Source organism: Cydia strobilella, chromosome 15 (assembly GCF_947568885.1).
Source record: "Cydia strobilella chromosome 15, ilCydStro3.1, whole genome shotgun sequence".
NCBI lineage: Eukaryota > Metazoa > Arthropoda > Insecta > Lepidoptera > Tortricidae > Cydia > Cydia strobilella.
In genome coordinates this window covers 16,022,193-16,044,277 of record NC_086055.1, presented here as the reverse complement: position 1 = coordinate 16,044,277, position 22,085 = coordinate 16,022,193, and the positions used below count along the sequence as shown (strand labels likewise).

General features: G+C 41.9%; 1 protein-coding gene across 1 annotated transcript; it reads right to left on the bottom strand.

Annotated features, from left to right (window-relative positions):
- Nucleotides 1–1,918: 1,918 nt before the first annotated feature.
- Nucleotides 1,919–21,543, bottom strand: LOC134747640 (uncharacterized). The gene is made up of 5 exons (XM_063682247.1): nt 21,405–21,543; nt 21,045–21,151; nt 20,420–20,631; nt 3,333–3,948; nt 1,919–2,666 (listed from the first exon to the last, which is right to left on the bottom strand). Exons 1-5 carry the CDS (start codon nt 21,431–21,433, stop codon nt 2,578–2,580), a joined length of 1,053 nt encoding a protein of 350 aa, XP_063538317.1. The 5' UTR covers nt 21,434–21,543; the 3' UTR covers nt 1,919–2,577.
- Between the last annotated feature and the right edge of the window lie 542 nt (nt 21,544–22,085).

Here is a 22,085-nt window from a genome sequence, read left to right as displayed (position 1 = left end):
AGCATGCGCAGTTTTACCTGTACAGGCGTACCCTAGCGTGTATGGCTAGCTTAACTTAACTAGACGGAGCCCCGCGGAGCGGGGCTCCTATTTCTGGGCGGTTTACTCTTCGGGCATCTGAAGTTACCTAACATACCTCCGGGCTCCGTCTTATTGAGAATTCAACATTTTGAGAATCCAACATTTCGAGAACATTATGTTCCTGAAGGCTTTTTTCAGATCAGAAATTTTATATCCAACGTAACAGTTTGGCGAGAATATGAATGTTTAGTAATAAAGTTGTAAATTTGAATATATAAAAAAAAATATAACCTCAAAAGTGGTGATTACTTTTCCTCCAAAATTAAATCTGAGTAAGTAGGTTTCTATGCACTGAATGAGGGCTATCGTTTTTGTGCTCACCAGTTGGCGCCTCTGTTGATGGTGGTCCACAAGAAGTGACAAGTGATATCTGACATTTCGAACTATGGAAAAGACCACCATCTACACTAGCGCCCCTAGCGGCGAATTCATACGCGTTAGCCCTCATGCGTTTGCATGTTATTGTACCGCGATATTAGAATCATAGGAACCCTAGCATTTCGGAAGAAAAAGCTAATTGCCACTACTTTTGGGGTTATAAAAATTCAAATCTTGAAAACAAAAACGGGATATTCCTATATACTGGGATAACTAAGTCCTGTTATTGTGATTTATTCAAAGCCCTTAAAAAATTAAATTTCTAGAATACCTAATGGAACGTTAGGTAGGTATTTGTACTTAGCTTACTATGGGCACAATGTACCTAGAAATAATTTTTTATCGTCAATTTGAACTTTTATACATGTAAGCACCAAAGCCTTAAAATAGATCTGTTTTAAATATATCTCTAATGTAATATTTGTTCTATCTGAGATGTGTTAACTTTCTACCAAGCTTACTTCTGCGGGCTTAAGATGGACACGCTTTTATTTATCGGCTATCATCGTAGTCGTCACTTTCTAACAAGTATATAGATATGAAAGTAAATGCGAAAGAGAACACGATCAATTGTACCACCATCGTATCTGTGACACCGTCACTTCACACAGCGACCAGAAGATTAGAATTCTGCACTTCCAATTTTCATAAAGCATGATTTGAAGAATTATCCGGCTCCAAGGACCACTCACGCAACATATCCATTTAAGAAGGTATGAAGTCACCATAGTGTCATATCGAGAAGCTTTTATCCTTATAATGTATATGTCGGCGGCCGATTGTAAAAATCAGGCATAACATGAAATTCATTGTCTTGTCCCTTGAGTCGACGGAGCACCGCTACGCGGGGCTCCTATTCAATCAATCAATCGTTTATTGATAACAAGCGTTACACGTCATTTAACATTTTCTGTTTAGCACACTTTACATACAATTATAAATATGTCATTATTCATGTAGAAATAGGATTACATTAGACTTATCCAGTTAAATTAATTAGACATCATTAAATTATAAAATATAGCAGTATGTCACAGGCATTTAGAATATTATCTTAGTCTATTCGATTTATAAATTCATCTACCGAGTAAAAAGCTTTCTCTGTTAAGTACTCCTTGAGCTTGGTTATAAATATGGTGTCGGACATTTCAACTAGTTTTAAGTCATTGGGCAATCGGTTGTAAATTTATTCCAGGACAATTTGCCTTTGGGCATCTGAAGCAACCTAACGAACCTATCCTACCTATCTGTTGGTTTAAAGTGACTGCCGTCAAAACATTACACAGGAACTTTACGATCGGTCGCTGACATATATAATTATATAAGGTAAGTATACCGTCAAAGCAGAGAAAGTAAATAACGAGGACTGATCTACAAGCCCATGCAGTCGCGTGTCTCGTCACTTGTAGATGGTGAACCGGGAACTTTGATTTCACTACCATAAACTAAAACAAGATGGACCAGTTCACACATTTTTATATAACATGATTATAAAATAAACAATATAATTTTCAAGCAGACCTCATTTTTTTGTCGCCATCAGATACAACGAAGCACCCAACCCAAGGCACTCATCATAAACATCTAAACACGCTATTGTCAAGGGTTAAGGCCAGTCCAGACGGGACAATTTTTTGCACATTTTTTGGATGGGTAATTGTCAAGATGAAATGAAATGACGCAAAAATGAAAATGAAGGACATTGGCTTGCCAATGCACTATGAAATTGTGGACGAGATTGTCGCCAATTTTTTTTCTGATCAAATTGACAATCTCGTCTGGACGGACCTATTAGACTGCATGATGGGATATTTTAGCAGCTCTGATAGATCTGACGCCTACAAAACAATATTCATCCAATAGTTTCCTAGCAGCTCGCAGAACTGATGGCCGGTGGGGCCGGAAGGTTCTGGAGTGGCGTCCGCGTACCGGAAGACGAACTGCCGGTAGGCCTCCAACGAGGTGGAGCGACGACCTGGTGAAGGTCGCGGGAATTCGGTGGTTGCGAGCGGCACAGGATCGGTCGGAGTGGCGAGCCTTGGGGGAGGCCTATGTCCAGCAGTGGACGTCTATCGGCTGACATGATGATGATGAGTTTCCTAGACGATGATTGTTACTTTATTCTTCTAAGAAGTCATCAAGCCATTTTTCGAGATCCTCGGGAGATTCAATAACTGGCTTTTTCTTGGGTCCTGTAGTAGGTGCAGCTGAAAACGATAAAATTGTTATATTAGCTACCGATATGAGAATGCTTGATGAGTTCATAAAAAAATCGATTGTTGATTATTACACGAGAGGAATGATGAGGTTTTTATAGTCTGCAACGCGCATGTGACAACCCTGGAGTTTCAAGCGCCCATAAGCTAAGGTGACCGCTCACCATCAGACGGGCTGTAGGCCTGTTTACCACCAACGTGGTATTAAAAAAGATTACACTTGCAATTTCCATTAAAAAGGACCTAGTTTCATTGCATTTAAGTGTAAAATCACTTGGCAGTTTCAGACAGCCAATCCACTATATTACACTATAAGTACTTAACCTTTAGGATGCCTATGACGTATATATCGGCACCGTAGGTCCAACGCCAAAGACGGATTAATCCGTCACAGAGCACAGAGAAACATAGACCTACGTGCATGTGCATAAAGTTCAATTTCAGTTTTGACACTTCGGTGACGTGGGGTCCGAGTGACAGCTTTTGTGTTTGGCACGGCGTCGAAAAGGTTAATTAGTAAAAATTGCAGTACCTCTATAGGACATATTATATTATACAGGATGATCTGGAGAAAGCTCACACTTAAAACTAAGCTGGTGTAAAAAAATGGCAAGATTGCGCCTGGTTCCAGGTAGGCCCTTCCGAGCAGAAACTCACCTATATTTACAACTTTCTCAGGAGCAGGGTTGGACTTAGTTACTTCTTGCTTCTTATTTAAATCCAATTTTTTCGTCGTGTCAACAATAATATCATCTATTTCCCTGCATTCCTTGTCATCTTTTACTATTGTTTCTATTTTATGATCATCTTGATTACTTTTGAATAATATTTCTATTTGATTACTAGATGGCTCAGTCTTAGGCAGTTTTGATTCTTCAAAATTAATTTCATTATTTTTATCAACTTCAGATTCAGATTTTCGCTCGTCATGAACATTTTCATCTAAATTACTTTGTTCTTGTTCTTTTAAATCTTCTTTTAAACTATCGATTAGTTTGTCTTGAATTTCTGACTCGATTGTAGCTATTTTAAAGTACTTATGTTTATATCTAGATGTGCGGTGGTCCATGGTTTGTGTGTCTGTCTCAGTGAATATACTTTTATCAATGCCATTTCTTTCATAAAACGGTATGGTGCAAAGAGCAGTCGCAAGATCATTTCCGGTGATATCAAAGTACTTGTCATAGAGAGATGGGCCTGTGGTAATGTCCCAGGACTTCTCATGTTTGAATTGGAAATGGCCACCAAGTGACATGGGTGCTTGTATGAGTTTCTGAAAAATACAATAAAAAACTAATAGAAATATGTCCATGGGGTATGGGGTACCAGGGCGCACAAGTTGTTTGCGCGAAGCGTCTGGTTGACGTAACTGGTGACCGAAGAGCTGGCCGCTTCCTCGTACAACGTATCAGCATTGCGATACAGCGAGGAAATGCCGCCAGCATCCTTAGTACAATGCCTCAAGGGCCTATTTTAGATTTAAGCTAGTTATTAATTTAGTTTAGTATATATCTTTCATGTAAATAAATGTAAATTAAATATAGAAATATAAAACATGTGATAACAACAGTTGAATGAAATTAGCTACATAGTAATGTACAAATTTTAGAGTGTAGGTAACAGTGGCAGGAAGTTGAACAAATGTTTTGGTGAGCCAATAGAAAATAGGTATTGACCTATTAATATCTAGCCACTGGTTGCACTTAGATCTTAGCTTATGTCACTAACAATGTAATATTGTGGACATATGTGCCATTTGCAATCAAAAGGGTACTTATTCTTTTTTTTTTAATATTTTCATAATTTTCATTTTATTGTTGGTTGTCAATAAGGCGCTATTTCCATACAGCTTCAATTTGAAATCAACTTTATTGACAAGCGACAATGTGGTACCTTTTGGTTGAAAATGTCACATATTTGTAAAGATAGGGTTACATGTAGGGATGGTATAGCCAGGGCTGGGAACCGGTTTTTTTTTAACCCTTTTTTTTAGCCCAATATCTTTCGTTATTTTATGCTCTTTATGTAGGACTGAATCATGTGTTTCATCATTAGATGAAATGATGAGATTGTCCCATAAAATGAAATGATAAACCAAAGAACGAAAAAGAAGGTAATACTGAAAAACCGGTTCAGAGCCTTGGGTAGCTGCTTTTTACTTGTAAATTACAATACTTGAATATGTGTCGTTTTCAAGCACATTGTCGCTTGCCATAAGTACGCTCTGACAGGTTATTCGTATAAAGATACAAGCAAATTTCTTTATTATGGTAAGCGACAAAAGTGGTACCTTTTCATTGAAAACACTACATATGATCATTCATGCACCCTTGTTATCATACCATCATCCACTAATATAAGTGTAAAATCATAAACCTTATTTTTTTTTTTTTTTTTTTTATATAAACTGATCGGCGATTGGCCCTAGTCACACCTGATGGAAAGTGAAGACAGGGCCTAAGATGGAGCTCACCGGTTAAGCCTATTCACCCTTGTTTTAAAGAGACCGAGGTTATATTGATCAGGGAATACAGGTGGCGGGAGCGCATTCCATTCCTTAGCCGTCCGTACCAAAAAGGAGGAGGCAAATTATTGCTCAGACACAAGGTCCATTATTACAAGCTAAGGTCAATGTGGGAAAAGACCGTCTACAAGCTCTTTCGTTGTTTCTAACTTGCAATTGTATGCATACTCCACTTACAGAAGGTTGGTAAAGCAAAAGGAGCGAAGTTTTTCCTTGCTGTGTCCGAGTGTCATAAATACACAAATAGGGAATATTACGCGAAACTCTGCGTAGGGGGCGCCACTAACACAATCTGAGGGACTATTGCGAAATTAAGAAAATCGAAATTTCGTTATCTAACATTTCTGTCACTTGCATATTCGAGCGATAAAGAGGCAGATAGCGAAATTTCGGATTCGCGTTTCCCCGGTAGGCAGTGTTGGCCGTAATTGTTAATTTTAATTAACCATTGATCAATTTTATTAACCATTAGTTCCGCCATTAACCAATTGCATTAAAGTTAATTCGGATTAAAGTTAATTCGGATTAAATTTTTGAGACGTTAATGGCCATTGAAGTTAATTCGGATTAACTTTAATTCGGATTAACTTCAATGGGCATGAAAGTCAAATAATTAATCCGAATTACTCTCAATTTGGATTAACGTCTAATAAAATTACATTCGTGATATTTTAAAATGAGAGAGCAAAATGACCCTGACTGAACCCTGGCAGTAGTAGCAGTACCTACCTACTACCTAGTAGAATTCTGGTTTGGTGCAACACAGACATACGCGGTTTTGGTCATTTAAATCGTCTTGATGAGCACTTCGGAGAGCCGTACCCATGATAGAGCTGATGCTGAACCCTGGCAGTACCTAATGGATCTAAGGTTTGGTGCAACATAGGCACAGGCTGTTTTAGTCATCCGACTCGTCTTGATGAGCACTTCGGAGAGCCATACCCATGATAGAGCTGATGCTGAACCCTGGCAGTACCTAATGGATCTAAGGTTTGGTGCAACATAGGCACAGGCTGTTTTAGTCATCCGACTCGTCTTGATGAGCACTTCGGAGAGCCATACCCATGATAGAGCTGATGCTGAACCCTGGCAGTACCTAATGGATCTAAGGTTTGGTGCAACATAGGCACACGCTGTTTTAGTCATCCGACTCGTCTTGATGAGCACTTATGAGAGCAGTACCCATAATGGAGCTGATGCTGAACCCTGGCAGTACCTAGCGGAACTAAGGTTTGGTGCAACGTAGGCACACGCTGTTTTAGTCATCCGACTCGTCTTGATGAGCACTTAGGAGAGCAGTACCCATGATAGAGCTGATGCTGAACCCTGGCAGTACCTAGTGGATCTAAGGTTTGGTGCATCATAGGGACACGCTGTTTTAGTCACCCGACTCGTCTTGATAAGCACTTAGGAGAGCGGTACCCATGATAGAGCTGATGCTGAACCCTGGCAGTACCTAGTAGATCTAAGGTTTGGTGCAATATAGGCACACGCTGTTTTAGTCACCCGACTCGTCTTGATGAGCACTTAGGAGAGCGGTACCCATGATAGAGCTGATGCTGAACCCTGGCAGTACCTAGTGGATCTAAGGTTTGGTGCAACATAGGCACACGCTGTTTTAGTCACCCGACTCGTCTTGATGAGCACTTAGGAGAGCAGTACCCATGATAGAGCTGATGCTGAACCCTGGCAGTACCTAGTGGATCTAAGGTTTGGTGCAACATAGGCACACGCTGTTTTAGTCACCCGACTCGTCTTGATGAGCACTTAGGAGAGCAGTACCCATGATAGAGCTGATGCTGAACCCTGGCAGTACCTAGTGGATCTAAGGTTTGGTGCAACATAGGCACACGCTGTTTTAGTCACCCGACTCGTCTTGATGAGCACTTAGGAGAGCAGTACCCATAATGGAGCTGATGCTGAACCCTGGCAGTACCTCGCGGAACTAAGGTTTGGTGCAACATAGGCACACGCTGTTTTAGTCATCCGATTCGTCTTGATGAGCACTTAGGAGAGCAGTACCCATGATAGAGCTGATGCTGAACCCTGGAACTACCTAGTGGATCTAAGGTTTGGTGCAACATAGGCACACGCTGTTTTAGTCACCTGACTCGTCTTGATGAGCACTTAGGAGAGCAGTACCCATAATGGAGCTGATGCTGAACCCTGGCAGTACCTAGCGGAACTAAGGTTTGGTGCAACATAGGCACACGCTGTTTTAGTCATCCGACTCGTCTTGATGAGCACTTAGGAGAGCAGTACCCATGATAGAGCTGATGCTGAACCCTGGCAGTACCTAGTGGATCTAAGGTTTGGTGCAATATAGGCACACGCTGTTTTAGTCACCCGACTCGTCTTGATGAGCACTTAGGAGAGCAGTACTCATAATGTAGCTGATGCTGAACCCTGGCAGTACCTAGCGGAACTAAGGTTTGGTGCAACATAGGCACACGCTGTTTTAGTCATCCGACTCGTATTGATGAGCACTTGGAAGAGCAGTACCCAAGATAGAGCTGATGCTAGACCCTGGCAGTACCTAATGGATCTAAGGTTTGGTGCAACATAGGCACAGGCTGTTTTAGTCATCCGACTCGTCTTGATGAGCACTTCGGAGAGCCATACCCATGATAGAGCTGATGCTGAACCCTGGCAGTACCTAATGGATCTAAGGTTTGGTGCAACATAGGCACACGCTGTTTTAGTCATCCGACTCGTCTTGATGAGCACTTAGGAGAGCAGTACCCATGATAGAGCTGATGCTGAACCCTGGCAGTACCTAATGGATCTAAGGTTTGGTGCGACATAGGCACACGCTGTTTTAGTCATCCGACTCGTCTTGATGAGCACTTATGAGAGCAGTACCCATAATGGAGCTGATGCTGAACCCTGGCAGTACCTAGCGGAACTAAGGTTTGGTGCAACGTAGGCACACGCTGTTTTAGTCATCCGACTCGTCTTGATGAGCACTTAGGAGAGCAGTACCCATGATAGAGCTGATGCTGAACCCTGGCAGTACCTAATGGATCTAAGGTTTGGTGCGACATAGGCACACGCTGTTTTAGTCATCCGACTCGTCTTGATGAGCACTTATGAGAGCAGCAGCAGCAGAACAGCAGGATTAAATTTTTGAGACGTTAATGGCCATTGAAGTTAATTCGGATTAACTTTAATTCGGATTAACTTCAATGGGCATGAAAGTCAAATAATTAATCCGAATTACTCTCAATTTGGATTAACGTCTAATAAAATTACATTCGTGATATTTTAAAATGAGAGAGCAAAATGACCCTGACTGAACCCTGGCAGTAGTAGCAGTACCTACCTACTACCTAGTAGAATTCTGGTTTGGTGCAACACAGACATACGCGGTTTTGGTCATTTAAATCGTCTTGATGAGCACTTCGGAGAGCCGTACCCATGATAGAGCTGATGCTGAACCCTGGCAGTACCTAATGGATCTAAGGTTTGGTGCAACATAGGCACAGGCTGTTTTAGTCATCCGACTCGTCTTGATGAGCACTTCGGAGAGCCATACCCATGATAGAGCTGATGCTGAACCCTGGCAGTACCTAATGGATCTAAGGTTTGGTGCAACATAGGCACAGGCTGTTTTAGTCATCCGACTCGTCTTGATGAGCACTTCGGAGAGCCATACCCATGATAGAGCTGATGCTGAACCCTGGCAGTACCTAATGGATCTAAGGTTTGGTGCAACATAGGCACACGCTGTTTTAGTCATCCGACTCGTCTTGATGAGCACTTATGAGAGCAGTACCCATGATAGAGCTGATGCTGAACCCTGGCAGTACCTAGTGGATCTAAGGTTTGGTGCAACATAGGCACACGCTGTTTTAGTCACCCGACTCGTCTTGATGAGCACTTAGTAGAGCGGTACCCATGATAGAGCTGATGCTGAACCCTGGCAGTACCTAGTGGATCTAAGGTTTGGTGCAACATAGGCACGCGCTGTTTAGGTCGTCCGACTCGTCTTGATGAGCACTTAGGAGAGCAGTACCCATGATAGAGCTGATGCTGCACCCTGGCAGTACCTAGTGGATCTAAGGTTTGGTGCAACATAGGCACGCGCTGTTTTGGTCATCTGACTCGTCTTGATGAGCACTTAGGAGAGCGGTACCCACGATAGAGCTGATGCTGAACCCTGGCAGTACCTAGTGGATCTAAGGTTTGGTGCAACATAGGCACGCGCTGTTTTGGTCATCTGACTTGTCTTGATGAGCACTTAGTAGAGCGGTACCCATGATAGAGCTGATGCTGAACCCTGGCAGTACATAGTGGAAGTAAGGTTTGGTGCAACATAGGCACGCGCTGTTTTGGTCATCCGACTCGTCTTGAGGAGCACTTAGAAGAGCAGTAACCATGATAGAGCTGATGCTGAACCCTGGCAGTACCTAGTGGATCTAGGGTTTGGTGCAACATAGGCACACGCTGTTTTAGTCATCCGACTCGTCTTGATGAGCACTTAGGAGTGCAGTACCCATGATAGAGCTGATGCTGAACCCTGGCAGTACCTAGTGGATCCAGGGTTTGGTGCAACATAGGCACACGCTGTTTTAGTCATCCGACTCGTCTTGATGAGCACTTAGGAGAGCAGTACCCATGATAGAGCTGATGCTGAACCCTGGCAATACCTAGTGGATCTAAGGTAGGTGGTAAGGCTCTATCATGGGTACCGCTCTCCTAAGTGCTCATCAAGACGAGTCGGGTGACTAAAACAGCGTGTGCCTATGTTGCACCAAACCTTAGATCCACTAGGTACTGCCAGGGTTCAGCATCAGCTCTATCATGGGTACTGCTCTTCTAAGTGCTCATCAAGACGAGTCGGATGACCTAAACAGCGCGTGCCTATGTTGCACCAAACCTTAGATCCACTATGTACTGCCAGGGTTCAGCATCAGCTCCATTATGGGTACTGCTCTCCTAAGTGCTCATCAAGACGAGTCGGGTGACTAAAACAGCGTGTGCCTATGTTGCACCAAACCCTAGATCCACTAGGTACTGCCAGGGTTCAGCATCAGCTCTATCATGGGTACCGCTCTCCTAAGTGCTTATCAAGACGAGTCGGGTGACTAAAACAGCGTGTCCCTATTGTGAGAACGCATCCATAGTGAATGCAACCTAATATGCGGTCTCTATCTCACCGGACTGTCTCGCTCTTGTTCGCGTCTGTCTAGCGTAGGTTAAGATAAATGGCCGACTGATTTGTAGGGATTAAATAATAAAGTGCTTGTTAATAAATCGAGTATCTTTCAAACATCACAATTGGCGACGAGGACGTTCAATAAAATAACGATTAATCAAATTATTGCAGTGAAAAAATCAGAAAATAAATGTTATGTCGAACCCAGTGCTCGAACCGGCGTGATTGTCTTTGTTTCATGTGAAAAGTAACCTACAAAATAGACCAATGAGTCAAATCACCGAAAATAGCAGTCTTGAAGATATAATCGTAGAATTAAACAAAGGAAAAAGAGGTTGTATTTACTACTGTAACAAAGAACAACTAGTAGAATTAGCCACCTACTTACAACTAGACAGTACAGATAAGACCGTGGACCAACTTCGGAAACTCATAAGTGAAAAACTGAAATCACAAGACCAAACACAGAAAACAATGTCACACAACGATACAAATATCAAACCGTTCGATGGCACAAATTGGGAAGCATTCGAAAAACAATTGCAATGTTTACTTATAGTAAACAACATACCAGCAGATAAGAAAGTGCCACTACTAATTACAAAATTAACCAGTACCGTTTTCGACAACATTCTAAACATTTGTGAACCAGAATCACCACTGACAAAGTCTTATGATGAGTTGTGCAGTCTTCTAAAGAAAAATTATACAAATACAAAAGCACCATCAATTAACAGAATGGAATTCAGAAAAAGGAACCAAACGGCAAGTGAATCGATTGACCAATATATCACAGAATTACGGAAAATAGCCCGAACATGCGGATTCAAGGACATAGAAGATCAAATAAAAGAAAAATTTATAGACGGGTTGACTTCAAACACTATAAAGTTAGAATTGTTGAAAAATTCAGAATTATCACTAGAAAAACTAGTTATCTTGGCTCGCAGCATTGAAGCAGCTTTGAAGACAACAGAGACATCAGAATCAAAAAACATAACACCAATGTTTAAGAACACCTCAGTTAATTATAGAAACACAAATACCAGACGAGGTCAAGGCCGAAGCGGACTGACAAGTGCAAATTCAAGAATGTGTTATTGCTGCGGAAAAACCAATCATATACGTACAGAGTGTTCACTTCAGAAGAAATATTGTTCGGAGTGTGGAAGACAGGGGCATATATATAAGATGTGCCCGAACAACAAGATGCGACGGTCCACTAACATGGTCTCAACGGACGAGCACAAACCAGAAGGTGAAGGCAATGAAGACAATTTTGATGGCTCCTTAGCACCTTTGTTTCAAGAATATGAAGTAAGGTCACTAGGTGTAAGTAAAATACCCGCACAATATTTAACCTTAGACATAGATGGTATAAATATAGATTTTGAACTTGACACTGGGTCAGAGGTTACTGTAATACCTATTAATTATGTAAAAAAATATTTCCCACATAAAGAAATAAAAAAATGCAACACAGTTTTTAAAAATTTTGACCAAAGTTTATCACAACCCGTAGGTACTATTGAAGATCTTAAAATAACATTTAACAGAATTTGTATTAAATCTGCTAGTTTTGTGGGAAAAGAAGAAATGCCTTGTATATTAGGTCGGGATTGGTTATACCAACTAAAGCAATGGCCACTTAAATTAAAGGGCCTAGAAGAAGAAAAAACACAGTACTTTAATATTCAAGAATGTAACCCAACTAAAACTGTTTCAGAGGCAGAACAATTAATTAAGAGGAAGTTCGCAGAAGTATTCTCACCTGGCTGGGGAAACTTTGAAGGCGAGGAAATAACTTTAAAACTGAAACCAGATGTCACTCCTAAATGTCTACCAGTAAGGCGGGTGCCATTCTCTCTTCGAGATAAGGTAAAAAATGAAATCTCTAGATTATTGGCTAATGGAAGAATAGAACCCATAGAACATAGTCAATGGGGAACCCCAGTTGTTCCAATATTAAAACCCGATGGGTCAGTGCGTCTGTGTGGAGACTATAAGCTAACCCTTAACCCTAACCTAGAGATTGATCATTATCCGCTGCCACATGTAGAAGAAATATTTAATTGCTTAAAGGATGGACGATACTTCTGCGAACTAGATCTGAAAGAGGCTTATTTACAAGCCCCATTAAGCAAAAAGTCACAAGAATGCACTACAATTGTGACAGAGTTAGGAACTTTTAAATATAAATATCTTCCATATGGTGTGAACACGGGCCCTGGATCTTTTCAAAGATTAATGAGCAAGAAATTGGCAAACATTCCTAATGTAATAGTATTTATAGACAATATATATATGTCAGGCAAAGACCTGGAATCCACCTTGGAAACACTATGTAAAGTACTAGAAAAATTAAAACAGTGTGAATTTAAACTTAAACCAGAAAAATGTAGGTTTTTTCAAAACTATATTGATGTGTTCAGTTATAGAATAAATAGCAATGGAATAAGTGTAATAAAGAAAAATATTGATCCTCTGCTGAGAACACCGCCACCAACAAATTTGACATTATTGAAATCATTTCTAGGTAAAATAAATTATTATTCGCGTTTTTTAAAGAACATGGCTAGCATATTAACACCCTTGTATGACTGTACAAAGAAAAATAAATTTGAATGGACACCTCAGTGTGAACAAGCATTTGATGCAATCAAGTTAAAACTGGCATCAGTTCAAAGTTTAAGACACTATGATCCAGATTTGCCTTTAATTTTAACATGTGATGCATCAGATGTAGGGGTGGCAGCGGTGATCTCAAACAGGGAATCAAATGGTACTGTCAAACCAATTGCATTCGCTAGTAAAAAACTGACTTTAGCAGAACAAAGGTATTCAACAATAGATAAAGAAGCGTTTGCAATCATATTTGGTGTGACTAAATTTTATAACTATACGTATGGGCGCAGTTTTGAACTGGAGACGGACAATGCAGCCTTAGTCAGAATATTTGGTCCTAACAAGTCAATACCAAAAATGGCTGCAAAAAGATTGCAGCATTACGCAATATTTTTGTCTGCATTTAAATATAAAATAAGACATATTAAAACAAACCTTAACCCTGCAGATTATATGTCTCGCACCGTTGTGGAGAGCCATAATGTAGAATTACATAAACTATGTAAAGAGGGGGATATAGGAAATACATATTATACAGATAGTAGTGAATTAGAAGTGCTAGATTGGAAATTAATAAAAAAAGAAACAATGAAAGATTGTAATCTGTCAACTGTAATACGTTATTTAGTAGATGGATGGCCAAGTAAGGAAATCATAGATTCAAATTTATTGCCATACTTCAACCGAAAGGATGAAATTAGTACTGATAGAAATTGCCTATTTTGGGGCTATCGAATCATAATTCCACATTCACTACAACACAAGGTATTACAGGAGACACATAAGAGCCACTTCGGGATTGTAAAAATTAAAGAAATAGCCCGGTCATACTTTTGGTGGCCTGAACTCAATAAACAGATAGAACAAATTACCAAAAACTGCATGGCTTGCCTAAGTAACAGTAAAAATCCAACAAAAATTGTGAAATTGTGGCCAGTAGCGCCATCAACTTGGTACAGACTTCATGCCGATTTCATTGGACCATATAAAAAAAAGATGTTTCTGGTAATTATTGATAGTTACTCAAAATGGGCAGAGGCTTTTATTATGAATGATATTACCACTAAAACAACAATAGAAGTTTTTAAAAATTTATTTGCTAGGTATGGTTACCCAAATCAGCTTGTCACAGACAATGGAACAAGCTTTACCAGCGCCGAATTTAAACAGTTTTGTAATTTAACTCAAATTAAACATACATTCTCACCACCATACCATCCCGCCACAAATGGTGCTGCGGATAAATTTGTGGAAACATTTAAAAGTCATATTACTAAAATTATGGACAGTGGGCACAACATAACATCAGCAATGAATCTCTTTTTGTCTGATTATCGTTCCACACCGCACAAAAGCAATGGCGTGACGCCAGCGCGATTAATGCTGGGGAGAGAGCTCAGGAACAGATTTTCACTGTTGCGACCACCTCCTGTATCTTGTATACAATATGAAAATAAAATTAAACAAAATAATTATAGTAGTGGTGACCGTAGTGTAGATTTTAAAATAGGACAGAGTGTTATGGTTAGGGATTACCGGAAGGGATTCAAACCATGGATTAAGGGAATTATAGTCCAGGAGTCTGTACCCGGAGCAACATATTTAGTTGATGTCAATGGCTCCGTATGTAAAAGACACGTTAACCAAATGCTTGAATGTGGAGAGCAGGATGTTAACTGTGAGATGTAGAAATTGTACAATGTTAAAAAATATTATGTTAGTTTTAAGATGTACGTAATTAAGTATTAAAGGCGGGGAGAGTGTGAGAACGCATCCATAGTGAATGCAACCTAATATGCGGTCTCTATCTCACCGGACTGTCTCGCTCTTGTTCGCGTCTGTCTAGCGTAGGTTAAGATAAATGGCCGACTGATTTGTAGGGATTAAATAATAAAGTGCTTGTTAATAAATCGAGTATCTTTCAAACATCACACCTATGATGCACCAAACCTTAGATCCACTAGGTACTGCCAGGGTTCAGCATCAGCTCTATCATGGGTACTGCTCTCCTAAGTGCTCATCAAGACGAGTCGGATGACTAAAACAGCGTGTGCCTACGTTGCACCAAACCTTAGTTCCGCTAGGTACTGCCAGGGTTCAGCATCAGCTCCATTATGGGTACTGCTCTCATAAGTGCTCATCAAGACGAGTCGGATGACTAAAACAGCGTGTGCCTATGTCGCACCAAACCTTAGATCCATTAGGTACTGCCAGGGTTCAGCATCAGCTCTATCATGGGTACTGCTCTCCTAAGTGCTCATCAAGACGAGTCGGATGACTAAAACAGCGTGTGCCTATGTTGCACCAAACCTTAGATCCACTAGGTAGTGCCAGGGTTCAGCATCAGCTCTATCATGGGTACTGCTCTCCTAAGTGCTCATCAAGACGAGTCGGATGACTAAAACAGCGTGTGCCTATGTTGCACCAAACCTTAGTTCCGCTAGGTACTGCCAGGGTTCAGCATCAGCTCCATTATGGGTACTGCTCTCCTAAGTGCTCATCAAGACGAGTCGGGTGACTAAAACAGCGTGTGCCTATGTTGTACCAAACCTTAGATCCACTAGGTACTGCCAGGGTTCAGCATCAGCTCTATCATGGGTACTGCTCTCCTAAGTGCTCATCAAGACGAGTCGGATGACTAAAACAGCGTGTGCCTATGTTGCACCTAACCCTGGATCCACTAGGTACTGCCAGGGTTCAGCATCAGCTCTATCATGGGTACTGCACTCCTAAGTGCTCATCAAGACGAGTCGGATGACTAAAACAGCGTGTGCCTATGTTGCACCAAACCCTAGATCCACTAGGTACTGCCAGGGTTCAGCATCAGCTCTATCATGGGTACTGCTCTACTAAGTGCTCATCAAGACGAGTCGGGTGACTAAAACAGCGTGTGCCTATGTTGCACCAAACCTTAGATCCACTAGGTACTGCCAGGGTTCAGCATCAGCTCTATCATGGGTACTGCTCTCCTAAGTGCTCATCAAGACGAGTCGGATGACTAAAACAGCGTGTGCCTATGTTGCACCAAACCTTAGACCCACTAGGTACTGCCAGGGTTCAGCATCAGCTCTATCATGGGTACTGCTCTTCTAAGTGCTCATCAAGACGAGTCGGATGACTAAAACAGCGTGTGCCTATGTTGCACTAATCCTTAGTTCCGCTAGGTACTGCCAGGGTTCAGCATCAGCTCTATTATGGGTACTGCTCTCCTAAGTGCTCATCAAGACGAGTCGGGTGACTAAAACAGCGTGTGCCTATGTTGCACCAAACCTTAGATCCACTAGGTAGTGCCAGGGTTCAGCATCAGCTCTATCATGGGTACTGCTCTCCTAAGTGCTCATCAAGACGAGTCGGATGACTAAAACAGCGTGTGCCTATGTTGCACCAAACCTTAGTTCCACTAGGTACTGTCAGGGTTCAGCATCAGCTCCATTATGGGTACTGCTCTCCTAAGTGCTCATCAAGACGAGTCGGGTGACTAAAACAGCGTGTGCCTATGTTGTACCAAACCTTAGATCCACTAGGTACTGCCAGGGTTCAGCATCAGCTCTATCATGGGTACTGCTCTCCTAAGTGCTCATCAAGACGAGTCGGATGACTAAAACAGCGTGTGCCTATGTTGCACCAAACCCTAGATCCACTAGGTACTGCCAGGGTTCAGCATCAGCTCTATCATGGGTACTGCTCTACTAAGTGCTCATCAAGACGAGTCGGGTGACTAAAACAGCGTGTGCATATGTTGCACCAAACCTTAGATCCACTAGGTACTGCCAGGGTTCAGCATCAGCTCTATCATGGGTACTGCTCTCCTAAGTGCTCATCAAGACGAGTCGGATGACTAAAACAGCGTGTGCCTATGTTGCACCAAACCTTAGACCCACTAGGTACTGCCAGGGTTCAGCATCAGCTCTATCATGGGTACTGCTCTTCTAAGTGCTCATCAAGACGAGTCGGATGACTAAAACAGCGTGTGCCTATGTTGCACTAATCCTTAGTTCCGCTAGGTACTGCCAGGGTTCAGCATCAGCTCTATTATGGGTACTGCTCTCCTAAGTGCTCATCAAGACGAGTCGGGTGACTAAAACAGCGTGTGCCTATGTTGCACCAAACCTTAGATCCACTAGGTAGTGCCAGGGTTCAGCATCAGCTCTATCATGGGTACTGCTCTCCTAAGTGCTCATCAAGACGAGTCGGATGACTAAAACAGCGTGTGCCTATGTTGCACCAAACCTTAGTTCCACTAGGTACTGCCAGGGTTCAGCATCAGCTCCATTATGGGTACTGCTCTCCTAAGTGCTCATCAAGACGAGTTGGGTGACTAAAACAGCGTGTGCCTATGTTGTACCAAACCTTAGATCCACTAGGTACTGCCAGGGTTCAGCATCAGCTCTATCATGGGTACTGCTCTCCTAAGTGCTCATCAAGACGAGTCGGATGACTAAAACAGCGTGTGCCTATGTTGCACCAAACCCTGGATCCACTAGGTACTGCCAGGGTTCAGCATCAGCTCTATCATGGGTACTGCACTCCTAAGTGCTCATCAAGACGAGTCGGATGACTAAAACAGCGTGTGCCTATGTTGCACCAAACCCTAGATCCACTAGGTACTGCCAGGGTTCAGCATCAGCTCTATCATGGTTACTGCTCTTCTAAGTGCTCCTCAAGACGAGTCGGATGACCAAAACAGCGCGTGCCTATGTTGCACCAAACCTTACTTCCACTATGTACTGCCAGGGTTCAGCATCAGCTCTATCATGGGTACCGCTCTACTAAGTGCTCATCAAGACAAGTCAGATGACCAAAACAGCGCGTGCCTATGTTGCACCAAACCTTAGATCCACTAGGTACTGCCAGGGTTCAGCATCAGCTCTATCGTGGGTACCGCTCTCCTAAGTGCTCATCAAGACGAGTCAGATGACCAAAACAGCGCGTGCCTATGTTGCACCAAACCTTAGATCCACTAGGTACTGCCAGGGTGCAGCATCAGCTCTATCATGGGTACTGCTCTCCTAAGTGCTCATCAAGACGAGTCGGACGACCTAAACAGCGCGTGCCTATGTTGCACCAAACCTTAGATCCACTAGGTACTGCCAGGGTTCAGCATCAGCTCTATCATGGGTACCGCTCTACTAAGTGCTCATCAAGACGAGTCGGGTGACTAAAACAGCGTGTGCCTATGTTGCACCAAACCTTAGATCCACTAGGTACTGCCAGGGTTCAGCATCAGCTCTATCATGGGTACTGCTCTCCTAAGTGCTCATCAAGACGAGTCGGATGACTAAAACAGCGTGTGCCTATGTTGCACCAAACCTTAGACCCACTAGGTACTGCCAGGGTTCAGCATCAGCTCTATCATGGGTACTGCTCTTCTAAGTGCTCATCAAGACGAGTCGGATGACCTAAACAGCGCGTGCCTATGTTGCACCAAACCTTAGATCCACTAGGTACTGCCAGGGTGCAGCATCAGCTCTATCATGGGTACCGCTCTCCTAAGTGCTCATCAAGACGAGTCAGATGACCGAAACAGCGCGTGCCTATGTTGCACCAAACCTTAGATCCACTAGGTACTGCCAGGGTTCAGCATCAGCTCTATCATGGGTACCGCTCTCCTAAGTGCTCATCAAGACGAGTCGGGTGACTAAAACAGCGTGTGCCTATGTTGCACCAAACCTTAGATCCACTAGGTACTGCCAGGGTTCAGCATCAGCTCTATCATGGGTACTGCTCTCCTAAGTGCTCATCAAGACGAGTCGGATGACTAAAACAGCGTGTGCCTATGTTGCACCAAACCTTAGATCCACTAGGTACTGCCAGGGTTCAGCATCAGCTCCATTATGGGTACTGCTCTCCTAAGTGCTCATCAAGACGAGTCGGGTGACTAAAACAGCGTGTGCCTATGTTGCACCAAACCTTAGATCCACTAGGTACTGCTAGGGTTCAGCATCAGCTCTATCATGGGTACCGCTCTCCTAAGTGCTCATCAAGACGAGTCGGGTGACTAAAACAGCGTGTGCCTATGTTGCACCAAACCTTAGATCCACTAGGTAGTGCCAGGGTTCAGCATCAGCTCTATCATGGGTACTGCTCTCCTAAGTGCTCATCAAGACGAGTCGGATCACTAAAACAGCGTGTGCCTATGTTGCACCAAACCTTAGTTCCGCTAGGTACTGCCAGGGTTCAGCATCACCTCCATTATGGGTACTGCTCTCCTAAGTGCTCATCAAGACGAGTCGGGTGACTAAAACAGCGTGTGCCTATGTTGCACCAAACCTTAGATCCATTAGGTACTGCCAGGGTTCAGCATCAGCTCTATCATGGGTATGGCTCTCCGAAGTGCTCATCAAGACGAGTCGGATGACTAAAACAGCGTGTGCCTATGTTGCACCAAACCTTAGATCCATTAGGTACTGCCAGGGTTCAGCATCAGCTCTATCGTGGGTACGGCTCTCCGAAGTGCTCATCAAGACGATTTAAATGACCAAAACCGCGTATGTCTGTGTTGCACCAAACCAGAATTCTACTAGGTAGTAGGTAGGTACTGCTACTACTGCCAGGGTTCAGTCAGGGTCATTTTGCTGTCTCATTTTAAAATATCACGAATGTAATTTTATTAGACGTTGATGCAATGAGGGCTATCGTTTTTTTGCTCACCAGTTGGCGCCTCTGTTGATGGTGGTCCAAAAGACTAAGAACAGCTGTCAGTCATTGTAGTGACAAGTGACATATGACATTTCGAACTATGGAAAAGACCACCATCTACACTAGCGCCCCTAGCGGCGAATTCATACGCGTTAGCCCTCATTGAGAGTAATTCTAATAAATTTTTTGAAACTTTAATGGCCATTGAAGTTAATCCGAATTAAAGTTAATCCGAATTAACTTCAATGGCCATTAACGTCTCAAAGTTTAATCCGAATTAACTTTAATCCGAATTAACTTTAATCCGAATTAAATGGCTAATGGTTAATGGCCATTAACCTTTTTAATTGTTAATTTTTAATGGTTAATGGCATTAGCGTTCGGCCAACACTGCCGGTAGGTCCCCTGTAAACAAACCGCCTTGATGCATCTATAGCCTTTCAAGTGGCATACGTCATTTATGAGTTGAAGGAATTTCGATTTTATTTTAATTAATTAAATTCCAAATTTAAATAATGTTAATTGTCCACGAGGCGGTTCCTGTCACTTCAAGGGGTATGTCATATTTTATTATCTCTGAAAATTTGTCAAAAACCTGTTTTAACAGGTACAGTATGTATAAGTTACTCTATGGTTTACTAAAAAGGCTAGTGCTGGCACTCTGGTGGCAGAACATTGCAGTAATATCCCCTATTAAAGAGTTCTTGCCCTAAGCCTATGACACCGTCTTCCGAACCAAAAATGTTATTATGTTTGTCTTCCCCGCATTGACCTTGACTCTTTTTTTTTATATCTCACCTCATAATCAGCCCCCAAATTCTCCTGTTCCTCAATATCATCATAACTCTCTATCGGGACCTCATACTTGGACCAGTTGCTTTTAATCTCTTTCTTCTTGTACTTAGAGTTGGCATCCTCAGTTATTTTGAGGATGTCATCCGTTTCTCTTTTTAAGCCTTTGTAGAATTCTGGCCCAGGCTCTTCAAATGCTGGTTTTTCAGGAGCAGCAACTGAAATTGTATAATTTGTAAAGTAGTGGCTCTTCCTAGCTATCTATCCCAGATGGTGGTGGGGTTAGCTGCTTAACCTTCTCCACTTTGCCCTGTCCACAACATTGTTTGTCATTTGTATTAAAAGATAGATATATTTATTTGCACAAAATAGGTGGACAGTAATTTTAAATGGCAGGATGGCAGGTAATTTAAAATTTTTGTTTTTTTTGTCAGGTTACAACCAAAACTCTGTAATTAATTACACAAATGCGACGTTTTCAACCAAAGGTACCACATAGTCGCTTGTCGGTAAGGTAGATTTCTAACTGAATCTATATAATTTATTTTACTCATACTTAATACACTGGCTGTTTGTTAGTCAATTTAATTAAAATTGCAATTCATCAACTAATAATGATTTTTGTTCATACCTTTAGATTCTTCTGTTCTTTTTTCAGATTTCTTTTCACCGGATCCTTGATTCCGCTGCTGGCGAGGTTTTCTTTGCTCTTTGGGATCATGTTTTCCTTTCTTTTGCCTAAAAATGAATAAATTGTGTTTTTAATGTTGTGTTTACATTTTTCTTCCAGGTTCTAGTAGATGTACATCAAAACTTCCAAGAATCAAAAGCTTACGACTAAACTAAGCCTCTTTACTCCTGCAGGTATTATATATATAGAAAGCATGTAATAAAAAGAAGTAAACAACATCAAATCTCTAACTTTAACTACTCCCAGAAACGTTCCTTAGTGAAACGGATAGTTTTACTTTTAACCATGTTTGTTACTCACAGATTTTTCTTTGATTCAGAATCCGGCATTTTGTATTAACTATTTTTTTAAATATTTAAAACACCAGCTGGCATATCCACAAAGCCAAAGAGCATATAATCACTACGTTCTACACAAAGCGTGAGGTGATGTTAGGAAATTTGACGTTGACGTTTTTATTTTATGTCAACCATATGTCAACTGTCAAAGATATGTCACACGCATGCTGGGCTGTTCAAGGCAAGGTTAAAAACTGCTAAAGCCGTAGTCTGGCCATTTCCGTCAGTAGAAAAAAAGCGGCAAATTTAAAAAATGTACGCGGCAAGGGTTATCGTCCCATAGAGAATTTGAATTTCGCGCCTTTTTCTACTGCCAGTTGGACCGGCTATAAAGATAAATGAAACTTGCACACGGTACATCTTGAAAATTTTGAAGCAGGCTACTATTACTTTACTTTTACTTGCTCTAGTCACGTAAAGCAGACGATCATACTTGCGCTGGCACATGCTCAAGCTGGTGGGCACGCATGCTTCTTTAGGTATAGTGTAACTTGTAAGTATGCATACTGTCTTAGAAAAAATATTGTGTGCAACGGTACAGTCGCCATCAGATATATCGGAGCGGCCGAGGTGCTCAAAAATATCTGAACACGACTCTAACGCCTCGCCTTGACAATAGAGATGTTCAGATATTTGTGAGCGC

What these genes read in the sequence shown, in the direction of transcription:
- LOC134747640 (XM_063682247.1), bottom strand. Translation starts at nt 21,433, where the DNA reads ATGCCGGATTCTGAATCAAAGAAAAATCT. An exon ending in TCTGAATCAAAGAAAAATCT is followed by an intron (nt 21,152 to 21,404) that starts GTGAGTAACAAA and finishes ATTCATTTTTAG; the next exon opens with GCAAAAGAAAGGAAAACATG. An exon ending in TGAGAAAGTTGTAAATATAG is followed by an intron (nt 2,667 to 3,332) that starts GTGAGTTTCTGC and finishes TATCGTTTTCAG; the next exon opens with CTGCACCTACTACAGGACCC.